Raw genomic sequence first — 14592 nt, forward strand, 5'->3', positions numbered from 1 at the left:
GCACACGTGACACCTCAGCCTACAAGCTGGGTGTTAAACAACTCTGTAAGACAGAGGAGTGATTCTATCTTCACAGCAATGACTGATGTGTGATAACTCCCCTCCTGGGTGGCAATAGCACCTTCACACCCAGCCTGAAGGGTCATGTCTGCTAATGGGCCACCAAAGATTCCAAAAATATCCCATGACTCACAGAGTAAATCACCCATTGTGGAACTCCCCACCCTGGGGGGAGGTACTGGGCATTCCCACCTGAACCTGAGCATATATAATCCTGGTGATTGGGGACTTCTGGTACCACTTGTCGGATCCAGAGGAGGACCAGAACCTCAACAGGACTGTGACTGCCACTCTTGACCAGACTGTGACCATCATTCTCACCAACAGGTTTTCCTTTCCTTTTACTTTGTACTCAAGAGTCCCAGCATAGGGGGTAACAAGCACTATTCTGTTTGTGCCCCAGGGTGCTGGGTTATACCTCTGGGTTTTGTGGGTTAAACCCAATTTTTCTCTGTATTATTGTATTTATCATAATCCTTTCAGTAAATTGCAACTCTGACTTGTAATCTGTCTTGAGTCGCGTTTTTGTCTCCTGCCAGTTTACCTTTAAACCAGCAGAATAACCACATGCTTTTTAGAAGCAGAAGACATGTAACTGATAACAAAATGACAATAATAAAAACTACTTGCTTTATAAAAACAAACACTACACATGGCAAACTGATTTACTACTGCCATAGTGACAAAAAGAAGTACTTACACTCTGCTCCAGAGAGAGAATCTTCCATTGATAACTGAGCTAGAGGAACCACCAACTCAGATGCCCCAGATTCCCACTTTTTGCGATCTCCTAGAAGGGGTTGGTCACCTTCCTGTTGCTCTTTACTATCTTCAGACCCAGCTGATTGAAAGATATTTTTACATTCCTTTTTTCCTTTCTCATCTTCTTGGGCTTTAAGATTTTGATTTAATCTTCTCAGTATTTCTTGTTTATTCTGAAATAAAGGCCAACATAGGTCACTTAAAATAATGCCTTTCTTAAAAGGAAGACTAAATGAAACTGAATACAATCTGACATACTTGTATTGCAACATCTGGCTTTTTTATTTCCTCCTCAGATTCCTGGACAGCAGTTACATGTTCATCCTTTAAGTCCAAGAAGCATGAAAAATAAAGTAAAAGAATATGTCAGAAAAAAATTACCTTAAGAATATTAATAGACATTATAGGGCAAGATCACCTCTAGAACATTTCCATTGAGAACTGCAGATAGACTGAAAGAGAGTGCATGATTATTCTGTTCTTAGGGGGCTTCCCAAAGACAGAATTTCAAGGGCATCTTCTATCTTTGAATCATTAACCATCTGAAAGTGATGAACAAATGAATCACTCAGTTTAAACAGACGAGTGAGAGTCCAGAGAACAAAATGGAGAGATCAAGGCAGATGTCCTCTACAAAAAATCATCATCAAATTCCCATGCTAGAAACAAGTAATTCTATAAGAAAACCAAAAAAGTGGCAAGCACAGAGTCAAGGAGCACTTGTGAAGAAAAGCAGAAGGAAAAAGAAACAACTTAAGTGATAGATAAAATAAACCAACTACAAATTGAAGATAAAAATATAACATTTATAATCTGTGTACAAGGTTTGTATCCTCCATTTCTGATTGCTTTGTGTGCTAATTTTTAGTCTGTTATAGTCACTGTCATGCATTACTGTAAGATAAACTGTTCACATGGAAAAAATGTGCTAACGATTTAAGTATTTGACAAAGGATAATTTATTTTTCTAGCTATCAACTGACACCTTTCACTGTATTACATTTTATACACACTCTTTAGCACTAAGTTTCCCTGCATTTCCGTAGTCATAGTCTTCCAGGTTGTATACAGTACCATACTATACTGAAATCTAGAAACAGCTTAGTTAAAAATGCAAGAGCTAGCATTCAAACTAACACAGGTTGTGTTAAAAATCTTAATTGTATAAGGTTACACTCAAATTTCACAACTGTAACATAAAGTAGTTGAGGTAAAAGTAGTTTAGTAGTTGAGGGAAACATTTACAATATCAGGACCAAGAGGAAGGAAAATCGAAATCAGGATTCTCTTTTAGACAACACGAAGAGACAACACTAAAAGATTCAAGCATCTTAAGCTTTATCTTCCTGTTATATTCACATTCAAACTCACTGAAAACAATCATTAACAGGACATAGGCATATCATTCAAAATTTATTTGCTCACTTCCATCAAATCACAAACTTCTAACTCCTCTCTTCAAGAGGCTGTTGAAAATGCTGGAAGTTGATGTTTTCTTCCACTAATCATGACTGCCTTGATCAAAATGGAAATTGCGGGTCATCATAAGCTATTTGGTTCAGAACATGAATTTCAGTTTCAGTATTTCAACAGCTTCCAAGCTTTGGTTTCTTTTAATTTTTTTTCCTTTTCTTTTCCGAAACTAGAAGCAACAAATGTCCTTAACAATTTTTTGATTCCTAACCTACATATTTATTCCAAAATTCTTTTTTCAATAAGCATTTATTTTCTCTGCATTAATTTTACCCTCTTAGCAAAAGTACCTACCACACCCACTTCCTTCAAAGCATAAGTCATGGAGATGACAGGTGCATCAGGCTTTACTGGAAGTTGTGGCTTAGGAACAGCTGCTCCAGTCTCTTGTAGTCCATTCATAGAACTACCTTCTGCAGCTTCCACATGAAAAGGCACATTAGGATTCTTGACCCCTTTTGCAATCAACTGTATAGATTCAATTAAAAGAATTTAAATCAACAGATTAACTTTAAGACTCTGCACATAAAGCACAGTATTACCAATTAGGCTCCTGTAATCCCTACAAAAGGATAATAACGCCAGGTATTTTCATACAAAAGACAACTGCCAACTGCACATGTGAACTATTATCAGTTTATCAGCTTTACACACTGCTTTTTCCAGTCATAATATTACTAGTTAGACTTATCATGCTGCAGCACACAGAAGTAAAACAAAGTAAAATACACTTTGGTAAGCAACAGACCATTAAGGAAATACTTGAGGTGACTATTAATTCTTAGGTTGGATGCCCTTAAATTCTTCATGCAAGCATACCTAAGATTAGGCTTCTGAATTCTGACTGACACAAGATACTCTTTTCAGTTTCAGAAGACTAAATATCTCACCTTGAAAAATCACAGTATAGGATTTTAGTAATACAAAGATATGGCCCTACACACTACAACTGCATGTAACAGATTTATTTTCTTACATGTTCTTCCCAGGCTCTTTTCTCTCTTTCATACGCTTCTTTTCTCTTTCGCTCTAACTGTTCCTTCAGAACCGCAGCTCGAGCATTTGCTTGGGCCTTCAGAAAACAAGCAAAAAAAGACCAACTTAAAATCATTAGCAACCTATTTCATTGAACATTTTAAGAAGAAACATTGGATTACTTATCTTCCTTTGTCTCATTTACTACTATATAGACTGTGAAAGGAGGACTGCACTGACAAAATCACCTCACAACTGATCTATGTTGAAATAATGGCAACTCCTCAAAATTTGAGTTCTTGATTTGTATGGTTATATTTTTAGCATATGTAGTTCTCTTAGAGTAATGTAAAATTAGAATCTCTACTTAAAGTTACCTTTTAATCTAAATGCATTAATGATAAAATATTAAATATGTAGTTTAAATTTTACCAATATACTCAAGCACAAAAAGCTTTGGTTGCTGTTTCACCTCTAGTTATCAGGTTAGGCATAAGATTAGCCTGTTTTTACACTGCTCTTTGCAGATGATAGGGGAAAACGTCATAGAATAGGTAAGAGTAACACTTGCTATGCAGAGTATGTAGAAATAGTTTGATATAAAAACATCACATGAAAAAAAGTTCCAAAGACTGAATTTCTGTGAAATGGTTTCGAATGTACTTCATTGCAGGGTTATATAGCTCACCTTCCAACCCACATGTAGCCCATGTAAGGAGTCTTGCTTTCCTTTATTCTTTAAGTAAAATCAAATCATTCTTTAGGGTACATCTTCCTTTGTCTTTCAGTCTCAAAATGCTATTTTAGTTATACCAACTTACCTTTAGGACTAAAGCTATCCTAGAGATAAATCTCAGGCAGGGATGGGGAAAATCCTTGACTTGCCAGGATAGGCTATGGTATGTCTCAGCATATTTTAAAATAAAAATAAAACAGTTGAACAAAGTTGTTTCCTCAATACAGTTCAACAACCCCCATCTCGCAGTGGATATGTAACAAACTATTGACAGCAAAATGAAATATAAGAAAATTTGTGAGATCTGAAAAAAATCCGAAAACCAGTAACTTTCAATCTCTTCCCACTCCACATTTACCTTCTGTGTTTCTATCTTTTTGCGTTTTAGTTCTGCTTCCTCACTTGATTCTTGTCCATCAGAACTGGCAGCTTCACTCTGCAATATAAGGAGTCCTCACAGAATTATAATTAGTTCATGTATTTAACAGCTGAGTGACATAAGTTGTGAGGGTCAATAACTACACAATCCAGTTATAGGGGCAAGAACTGAATCAGTTTATTAGACACAAGCTTCAAAATAAAAAAACTCTGAAGGCAGGACATGCAAACGAAAGGGAAGGGTTATGCAAACAATGCAGGAACAAAGGAGTGTTCAGACACTCCTGTAACATCACTAGAAAACGACTTCTTATCTCACTAAGTCAGACAGGGCTATAAAACAAAGTGAGTCCTTGACAAACACATTCTCTGTTGTATCTCTTTGGGTCAAATTAAGGAGTTTTCTTCTGCCTTCACTGCCCAAGGTTTTAAGATAACTTTTTCAACTTTGTCTCTGCTAAAGGTTGAGTTTGGCTCCTGACAATAAGTGACTGCTCAGATCATTTAAATTGACTAGCATGGGTCATAATTTCACGAGGTAACTCCTCACTTAAATGCAAAGTCTGTTCAGACAGAACTCCATCTTTGAGATTGGTGGAGGTTTTATTTATTTGGTTGAGTTTGGGGGAGGATTGGTAATGTGCCTCTTGTTGCAAGGAAAACGACCTAACAGTGTTGGGCTCTCACTTGCCACCCCTCATCACTGTTGCAGGTTCTGCAGGTGAGATACACAAGAAAGGTTGGATGCTCTAGCATTTCAGTTTTGTTAATTGTATGTGCTTAAAAAAGCTGTGCAATGGGTGATGGGAGGGAAATGGTAGCAGGTGACAACATATAAGGTCTGCCTTCTGGAATCTTTGCTTTCAATCTCTCTTACTTCTTCCCATGGGCCCTGCATATTCCTATTTACAGACTGTTAGTCTGACAGTACCCATAACAAGGTTCTGATAGGAGCCTTTTATTGTTCATGACCAACTTGTGCAGACCTTTTATTTAAATAAAGTATTTAGAGGACTAATCTGGCAAAACACAGCAAGAATTTTAAGTAATTTCTTAAGTGAAAATAGAGAAATTAAGGTCACACCTGCATTGCCTTCGGTCAGATAACAGGAAAGAAAGATGACTGGAAAGAACACTGGAGATAGAAAACTTCAGAAAAATAATTTGGCACTCTTCATAGGCAAAGGAATGAATACATATGTTGATGTATATAAAATAGTATGCTATACAGTAGCAGTGATCGATATAAAATTGTCAATCAATAATAGGAAATAAACATATCTGTGACAAGATTTGATCTGAGATGATGCTCCTCTAGAGATGAGCCTCCACATTAAAATTTTCATCCACAGGTCATCAAGAAAAATAAACGTGGTCTCTGAATTCTGAAAGTAAGTTTATGCCAATTTCAGAAAGATATTAATCTGTTCTCTGTTCCTTTGTAGCTGGCATGCCTTCTGGGGCACATACCACCTCCCTAGGTAAGGTACAGCCACTGGGAAAGGAAGTTTGGTTCTTGATAGGCTTAATAGGCCATACAGGGAATGTCATGGTCACAGTAACAGTACTTTTGTTTGATTTTACTAGCACAAGCTGTCTTGGTGGCCAGATAGAGTGTGGGTACTCCTGACTTTGAAAGGAAGTATTACAGCTGCTTGGTGAAAAAACTGAAAGAATAATACAGTAATGGCTCTATACTTGTAACATTTTAGCACTGTCCATGGTATTCTAAGGGTACTCAGGGTCATGACAGAGTCAGATTTTGTAGGGCTGTAGTCCCACAGCAGTGGTTGTGAAGCTTGTCCAAAACAGCACAGACATAGGGTAAAATTAGAACCAAAATGCAATTAAGACAGCATGGGCTTAATGTGCATCAGCTCAGCATTGTACGTGAGTCAGAGCTAGTGATGAACTTCACTGCTCCGCTCCTACAGTGACTGTATACTTATAAGACAGTGATTTTCCTCATGCTCCTTAAGACAGATGGGAACAGCCCATATTGGCCCCATGCCACACACAGCATCTAGCACATCTTACTGAAGCTTTTACAGCCTTCTCAGGTAGAAACATACCTAACTTCTTGTCTTGGACCATTCATTTTAGATTTAGAGGGGCATGGGTTCCTCTTCAATGCACTATAGAAGTTTTGCATCTCAGTCAAGGGACTGAATTTGTCTCTCTTGTGTCTCACTAGTGAGATGCACTTAAGGTTAAAGAAAATAAAACAATTCAAAAGTCACTAATACAGGAAAAAAAGCAGAGTACTTTAGCACCAAAAAACACCTAAATCCAAAATTCCAACCCAAAACCTACAGCAACGTGAAACTCTTTTTAGCTAGAATACTGATCCTAAGAAACTGAGTGGCACTGAGCATGCTCTTGCCTTGTATGTCCACTCACTACACATCAGACACATGAAAGCACTTAATATGGGTGCTTTAAGAGGATGGGCAGGGCAGGAATGTTTATCTAGTTTTAGATCACACTGTACAGTGTGAATATATAAGCAGGTAATCACTTGAGGAAGCCCAAACACAGCAGGTTAATGAAAAGATGGAAAGAAACTCCAGGCCGTATATACTACACACATTGCCTCTCAAATGAAACATTTTCGCAAACATAAATGGATTGCTTCCAAGCACGCCTTGGATTATTCATTTGACATTTGAAGTTTTTGTTCTGAATCTACTTTATGAACATCTTATTTTGGCTTTCTTGTATTACAAATATATTTTTGAAAAGTGATGTTTGAAAAAAATTATACTGATTAAATTGAGCTCCTGCCAGGAATTTCTAATTTTAATAAACACCTACAGAATGTATGAAAAGCATTGCTGCATATTGATTCTGTGTGAGCATTGTTAAAAAGTGAATTCTAGAGAAGCTCCTATAACTAAGAGCAAATAAATACAAATGTCCTACTGCTTGATAAGAAATTTATATGTAAAATTCAGAAAATCAGGTGTAACCTTATGCTGTCTTGTGTTTAAAACACTGGTAGTTAAAAGGCACTGAAGCTGCACTCTCAGCACTAAAAGAACAAACAAATTTTACGTATCCTGGAAGAGATGAAAAGACACCAACTGTGGAACAGAATTAAATGTCTAAAACATGTCTATATATAAAACTGCCTAGAACAAAAGTCTTCCCTCAGGGATAAAAGAATACACTCCACAGCCAACTTCCAAAAGCACTTCAGATTATTTTTCAACCAACCTTCTCTCCACGAAGTTTTGCTCTGATCTGTTGACGTTCATTAAAGTTTTGTAGCCGGATCTGTCTCAATCTTGCCAAATATTCCTAATGCAAAGAAATGAAATAAGTTTCAGCCATACAGAAACTCTCTCCAGTATGGATAACTTAAAATACATCAGATTCCACAAGAAAATAAGACGGGTGAACTCCCTACAGTATTTCTATCACTGTATTAGCATTTACTAATCTTCAGAAAAAACTCAAATGTAATGAAAATAAAGAAAATCAGATGTATGTTTCCCAGTATTAAGCTATCACTACATTTTATATCATTGAAGGCTAGGAAAGGTTGTATTTATCACAATAGGATTAAGGTAAAGAGTCATACCAATATACATGCACATTCAAGAGCTGCTCTGAGACAGACTGATGAAGACAACTATTACTTTGATTATTTAAAAAAACCAAAATAAACACACTCACACTTTAGAACTTTACAGGGCAATTTTTTCCTAGGAATTTAGAAAATCCTTTAATTTTGTTTTACAGATGGAACCATGCAGGGAAACTGGGCTCAGTCATGGTCAAAATAGTGCTATTTGTGTGATGAGCAAAGTGGCAAACATGCGGCAAGCATACCTCTTCCTCCTTGTTTCTGGATTTCCTTCCTCTTGCAGAAATGGGCCTGCCTCCATAGGTATCTGCCACGTTTTGCAGTGTACCCTGTTTGCCATTTAAAGGTATCAAATTTAAGGTGGCTGGGGCAGTGAAATTATCTGCTTTATCCAATAACTGTTCACTTATAAGAAAACAAATCCATCAATGATCTACAGATGTTCTGAAGTTAGCCAATAACCCCTTTTCACTTACATGAAATACATGACAGCAGTGACTAAAAATCCTGCTTTAAAAATATAGTTGCCTTCCTCCTGCAATTCTGATCTTCTCCATGCTATGTTAGAAAACCTAAATTGTGATGGGTGTGAGTTTTTCTATGTCTGGATTACACACATACAAATGGTGGCAGAGGGTTGGGATTTCAGCCATTGTTGGGACAAGCCTAAAATAAGGAGTTATATGTTCTCAGATTAAGCTTTTTCACAATGATGACTCTTTTTTAAACATACTACAAGTAGCAAACTCAAAAATCTAATAAAGCATTTAAATATATACATGACATCTAACAAGCTGTGTTGAATCCCTCATACACATGCAATGTATAGTCTTGGTTCGTGCGATGTACTCTGTGACCTAACAATTGTCTCCCAAAGGATTTCAACCTTTAAGGAAGTTCTATATAAAACAGCACAAGAATGATTTAACTCCAACTTTCATGATTGGATTAAAATCATATACTTGAATTATTTTGCTCGTGATATGCCATAAACCTTTGCTGAATGGGTTAAAAAAATCCTTGAGTTTTTAGATTTTTTTTAACATAAAAGACAGTAAGAATACACGTGATAGATGTTCTGCCTCATAAAATGGCAGGGTTTTAGCTTTCTCAAGGTTGAGCATAGAGAACCTTCAGTAAATAAATACTCCAATTAAGTTCTTGATAGGGAGAACTGAATCCAAATACTCTGGTTAAATAATCTCAGATTGAGTAAAATCAGTGGCTCAAGAAAACAGTACATTACTGATCTTAAGTAGTCTAGTGACTGGGGAATCAGAGAATAAACCAAATGAACCATCTTGTGGATCAGAAGTTTCTATGTGTTCATGAGAACTCCATGAATGGTGGTTTCAGCTTAAGCATGAAGTCATGCAAAATGGAAAGGAATATTTTTCATATTTAACTTTACAGAAAATATTTCTTTTTAACTTTTTAATGGATGTTCCTGAGCTTTACAGAAGCTCACTGGCACTATTCAAGGAATTTTATTGTTCTTCCTTCCAGCACTCAAGTTAGTTTAGGTATTCTCATCACTGATGGAGATTTTTATATCACTGCTCTTAGAGAAGAAAGAAACTGGAAGCATGATTTTTGAGAACTGATTTTCTTTCTGTAGATTGTTAACTTTTACTCATCTGTCTACATCAAAATTTTCAAAGACAGGACTCATGTTTTGCAATGCCACGCAGCTACACTGAAGTAGTAAATTAGGTCAGCAGCTTTGTTAAAAAAGAGGTATCCAAAAGCATCATCAACTCAACTACTGAGTCAAGCTTTAGACTCTCAGGTGAAAATTAAAATTGACAGCAACTATATTTAACAGAAGCTGAGGAAATTAGTGCCAGTCATTTGACTCACAAGTCTTTCTATGACAAAAGGCTGCCTATTACCTGATGATTTCTTCTCTCAGTTCAACACTGCCCAGAGAAGAGCCTCACTCCTATATGAGAAAAACTGCCAGCAAGCAAAATTATTTTCCTGCACAAGCAGAAAGAAGCTGCTGAGAACTTCTGCTTTCAGTGGCGAATCCAGTACATGGATTTGTTACCCTGGCTTCAGGTTGCAAGCCTTAAACATCTGGAAGTTACTTTTTTAACTGTTCAGTAACCTCTCTGTTTTATTATAGGAGCCATCGAAGAATAAAATGTTTGGGCTCAACTGAACACATCAGAGAGAACTGAGAAACATTAACCTGAATACTTGGGTATCTTGCATTAACTGATCTCATACATTTATATCAATGCCAACAAAGTCAAGAACAAAATGGAAGCAGGTACTACTAAGGACTTGCCCAAGAAGCAGCATTCTTAAGAAGAACTGTTCATTTTTTGAAAATTATTTCTTGGTCTTGAAAGTTTTAAAAAATAGAACCATAGTTTTAGAGAGGAAGACTCATATTTTAAAACATATATAAACTAAGGATACTTCCCCATCAAAGCAGTGAATCAAAGTATCTAAAAATTGCTTACTGTAATTGAAATAATCCCTGACATTAAAACCTGGCCAAAAATCATATTATCAGGTATAATTCAGGAGATGCTTCTATAAATCTGCAGTTGGTCTCATCTCACTGCAACTCCAGCACAGTCAGTTTAATTTTACCAGCTGACAGAGATACTGTCACTTGATTGTACATGAATAGTGTGGAGATGCATTCAAAAGGCAAAACTCTCCATGTTACGAAAATACACAGTTCAACCACACAAAGTCCAAGTGTAGATGAGTCATTTCCAGTATATGTTTCAAAATTCCTAAAGGAATACTGAATTTAGAACCATAAGCATAAAGAACATTTTGTGACACTACCTACTACTTAATCCCCAAAGAATAAAGGTTTTCTAAAGGTTAATGCTGACAAATATGGATGACTTTCCAACACCTTTTCAATTATGTGTTTTCCTAAAACACACTGCTATGTCTGAGCAGTAGCTGTATCACTTAAATCAGACTTCATTTTAAGTTCAAGAACACAAGAAGTTTACTTTTAACCAAGTCTAAAGCTATGAACAGAAAAATGTAAATTAATGTTCTAAAATTCACAATACTAAGTTAGACACATGCAAACAAAGGTACTTGCCTTTGTCTATTAGTAATAAGAAATGTATTGCACAATTACATTAAAATTAGCAACAAAATGCAGAAAACTTACCTCCCATTCTCTCCCTCTTTTTTTTAATACTTAGGGAAGTTAGTCACTGTTTCATGGTTATGGTGTCACTTCAAAGACTCATAAAGCATGCTGAAACAGTAACATACTTAGGAAGACCAGATTTCATACCATGTGTCCCTGAGCTCGAGCTTTGTTCTCCATGGCTTCCCTCTTCCGTTGCCAGAATTCTTCAACTTGCTTTGCTCTATCTGTAGCTATCCATCCCTTTTGCCTGAGTAATTTCAACACAGCAAGATGAAAGTATCTGAAATACAACACTGGAAACACCCTCTCTACCCCCCTCATTCATTCTAACTAGAACACATACAGAAAAAAAGCAACTTTCTACAAGAAAGGCATCTTCAAAAATGCCTTTCATCAGCCAGAATACAAGTCAGACTTCCATACAATGGGGAAAAATACACTTGGTAAATTAGAAGCACAATCAAAAATAAATTTAAAAAAATGTAAAACACAATCTTTGTGTGATTATTTCTGAAAGTGTCTCAGCTTGTACCATTATTGTTACTCTTTGTGAAAAAGAAGGCTCCTCCTTCAAGGTTTCCCTCAAAGAAGAGCAAGAACTCACAGATGAACCAATCAGTAAGGCCACTACTGCAACAGCCTGGCAAAATTGCCCTACATTTGGAGTAAGAGCTTCTACCACTTAGATGATTAGTATGGTGCTACTGTTCTCAGAGTGTTCTGGCAAATCCTTTTGAGAAAATGAAGTAGAGAAAAGCCAGAACCTAGGGGATTTTACTAAAAGCACCCAACTTTCCGGGAGTCTCCAAGAGATCAGGTCTAATTTATGGAAGACATCTAACTCTCAGTGAAGTCATAATTAAAGGTCCATGTAGCAAATAGGTTAATCCCAAGAAAAAAAGCCAGAGCACCATGTTTGGCAAGACCCACTGCAAGAATCTGCAAGAATCAGCAAAATTAGACCGAGTTGAAAAGTTCATGAGGATGAAGAGCAAAAATACGACCACCACCAGATGAAGTAACAGGATCTCCCCTCATAATATTCCTCAAAATGGACAGCTCCGCCCCAACTCTGCCTGCTATGAATATTATAACTAGATATCACAGTATTATAATCGTGCATGAATATGTAGGTAAAAATATTGTAATCCCTCACTAGAAATGTATAAATACTGTAGCTTTACACTGTAGATTTTGGAGCTCTTTTCTCCAATACTAATCGGAGAGTTACCCCAACGTTGTCTTAATAAATACCTTGCTGTTTATTGACTAAAACTTTGTCTCTAAACAGTTTGTTCTGCATTTTTGGGCATCAAAACCTTAAGGGATTTTTACATTTGTTTTCAAAAGGACTGTGAAGGAATTTTCCTACCTTAGAAGTATCCATAACACAATGGTTGGTTTTTGACACCCCAGGTCAGAGACTTGTTTGGGTAGACAAGGTGGCTACGTTTAAATTACCATAACTGAGCATTCAGCAAGTCTATGAGTACATTCATGAGATTGTTTTGTAGAGGAACCAGTTTCCAACAAATTGGTTTGAAGTGAAAGTTATGCATTAAAAAAACCCACCACTGAGAAATGGTGTAAGATAATTCCAACAAATGGTAGAATGATGAGGCCTTTCCAAGTTTTCCCTGAGCTGCTTTAACTGAGGAGTACTGGGGGTTCAGCAACAGGCAGGAAGAAACAGGAATTAACTGATAGCAATAATCCATCAGGCTGAGTCAGTTAAAGAAAGAATCATTTTGCAATACAGGAAGCTATTGCTACCAATTCATCAATTAATTATGACACTGATGAAAATCCCTGAATTTTATTTTTTCTACCCCCTTACCCACCAAACAACAAGGAAATAAAAATGTGTCCATGTGCTACAATGCAGTAAAAAGGAAGACAGAGACAGATTGACTTTGATACAAAACACACTGTATCTGCTCTGAAAAGGGCAAGACAATCCACACAGGTGTTACTGGTAAAGAAACAAACACTTGATAATCTTTGTATACCCATACCTGACTCACTGCAAGATTTTTACTCTAGCTTTAAATTATCTATGAACTCAATTGGTGGATAGTGAAATCTGTCCAAAATCCTGTCATGAAGCTGAAGTTCGTCATACACCATGGAGCTTACAGTGTTGGAGAAGCACTTCCCAAGCCAAACCAAACAAAGCCAAACCTATTTGTCTCAAACCAAATTCACAGGAAAAAGTTATTTCAACTATGTTTTATGATGGTTTTTCCTACTCTAAAGCTGTGTGACTCATTTCAGTAAGTATTTCACCTAGATGCTGCACTTCTGTCCAACAGACAATTTTCAAAGATTGTTGATGCTGAATATAATTAGCTTTAAATTAGTGGTAGTGTAATCAGAAAGACTGCAACTTGGAGATCTCTCAACTTCTTTAATATATGCTCTAAATTGCCTATCTTTAACAAAGTTCTTGTTATTTAAATTTCTTATCTGAGGTAAACATCAGGAACACTTATTTTGCCTCCAGCTGAAAGAATAAAAGGGTAGGACAAAAAAACTGCTAGAACAGCTATGATAGAATTGCTTCTAGATAACAAAATACAAATGCTGAACACATTTAAAATTCCAAGAAGCAACATCTGAGTTTAAGGCTAAAGGCAATGCAGGTTATAAACAGAAATCAACCCAATCTCTATCTATTTTGAAACTTCTGCATAGTATTTTTATTGAGTCCTTCCAAATTCATGTATTTGAGAAATACTGAATTGTGGTTTCTCTTCCTGATCTCCATGTTATTCATAATTTGCAGCCCTCTGCTATAGTTTCTCTCAATTCTCATACATTTAAAATAGTTCACCCAGGTGTAGACAAGTATCATTTAATATTGCCAAATGTATGAGTCAAATTGTTTCCTAACCTAGGTAAGATTGTGCACTTTGTGCAAAGCACTAATAAATAGAGAAATATGGAAAATCACATATTTAATTGACATTAAATTAAATTACATTACATTAAAATACAGTTGGCAAAATGCACCCTTCAGTATTAGGTTGTGCCAGGAAGAATTTTAATTAGCTCAAATTACTATAAAGAAAATAAAATGTACCTCGTAGCTTTTAAAATTGTACTATCAGTGTTAATCATGTTATGCTATTCCTGCAAATTTAAAAAAAAGGTAAAAAATCTGTAAAGGCATATATATTATATTAGAACATAAAACTGATTTAAATCAGTTTAGAGGAACAAGTGGTTTTTTTGGCCACTTTCTTTTCCTCGCATTAACTCCATTTATTTCTTCCTCCATGGAATACATCATCGGGTCTGCAGAAGTTTAAATATTGCAGGAGATAATTCGTCCCTCCAGGAAGTTTAGTTAGTAATGCTCATACACGAAATTTCCAGAACAGTATTTTGCCATTCACTGCTCACAACAGCGAACACAGTTCTTTCGGCAATATTAATAGATGTGAAGAAGAACAAAGGAATGTTGAAGAAGCTATGTGAAAG

The 14592-nt window shown here is 36.2% G+C and overlaps 1 protein-coding gene across 8 annotated transcripts in view; it reads right to left on the bottom strand.

The window, feature by feature from the left end:
• The window catches only part of NEK1 (NIMA related kinase 1), a 46274-nt gene that overhangs the window by 14128 nt on the left and 17554 nt on the right, over positions 1-14592 (bottom strand). For 3 of the 8 annotated variants that reach the window (XM_071556225.1, XM_071556227.1, XM_071556224.1), the window contains 8 exons: positions 11254-11356; positions 8219-8302; positions 7601-7684; positions 4365-4442; positions 3272-3367; positions 2590-2763; positions 1081-1146; positions 761-995 (listed from right to left, as the gene is read on the bottom strand). In XM_071556225.1, coding sequence (XP_071412326.1) covers positions 761-995; positions 1081-1146; positions 2590-2763; positions 3272-3367; positions 4365-4442; positions 7601-7684; positions 8219-8302; positions 11254-11356 — 920 coding nt within the window. Of the gene's footprint in view, positions 1-760; positions 996-1080; positions 1147-2589; positions 2764-3271; positions 3368-4364; positions 4443-7600; positions 7685-8218; positions 8303-11253; positions 11357-14592 lie in introns of those variants that run through there. The other 5 variants (XM_071556229.1, XM_071556228.1, XM_071556226.1 and 2 more) reach the window with 3 other exon arrangements.

Source organism: Pithys albifrons, chromosome 5 (assembly GCF_047495875.1).
Source record: "Pithys albifrons albifrons isolate INPA30051 chromosome 5, PitAlb_v1, whole genome shotgun sequence".
Taxonomy (NCBI): domain Eukaryota; kingdom Metazoa; phylum Chordata; class Aves; order Passeriformes; family Thamnophilidae; genus Pithys; species Pithys albifrons.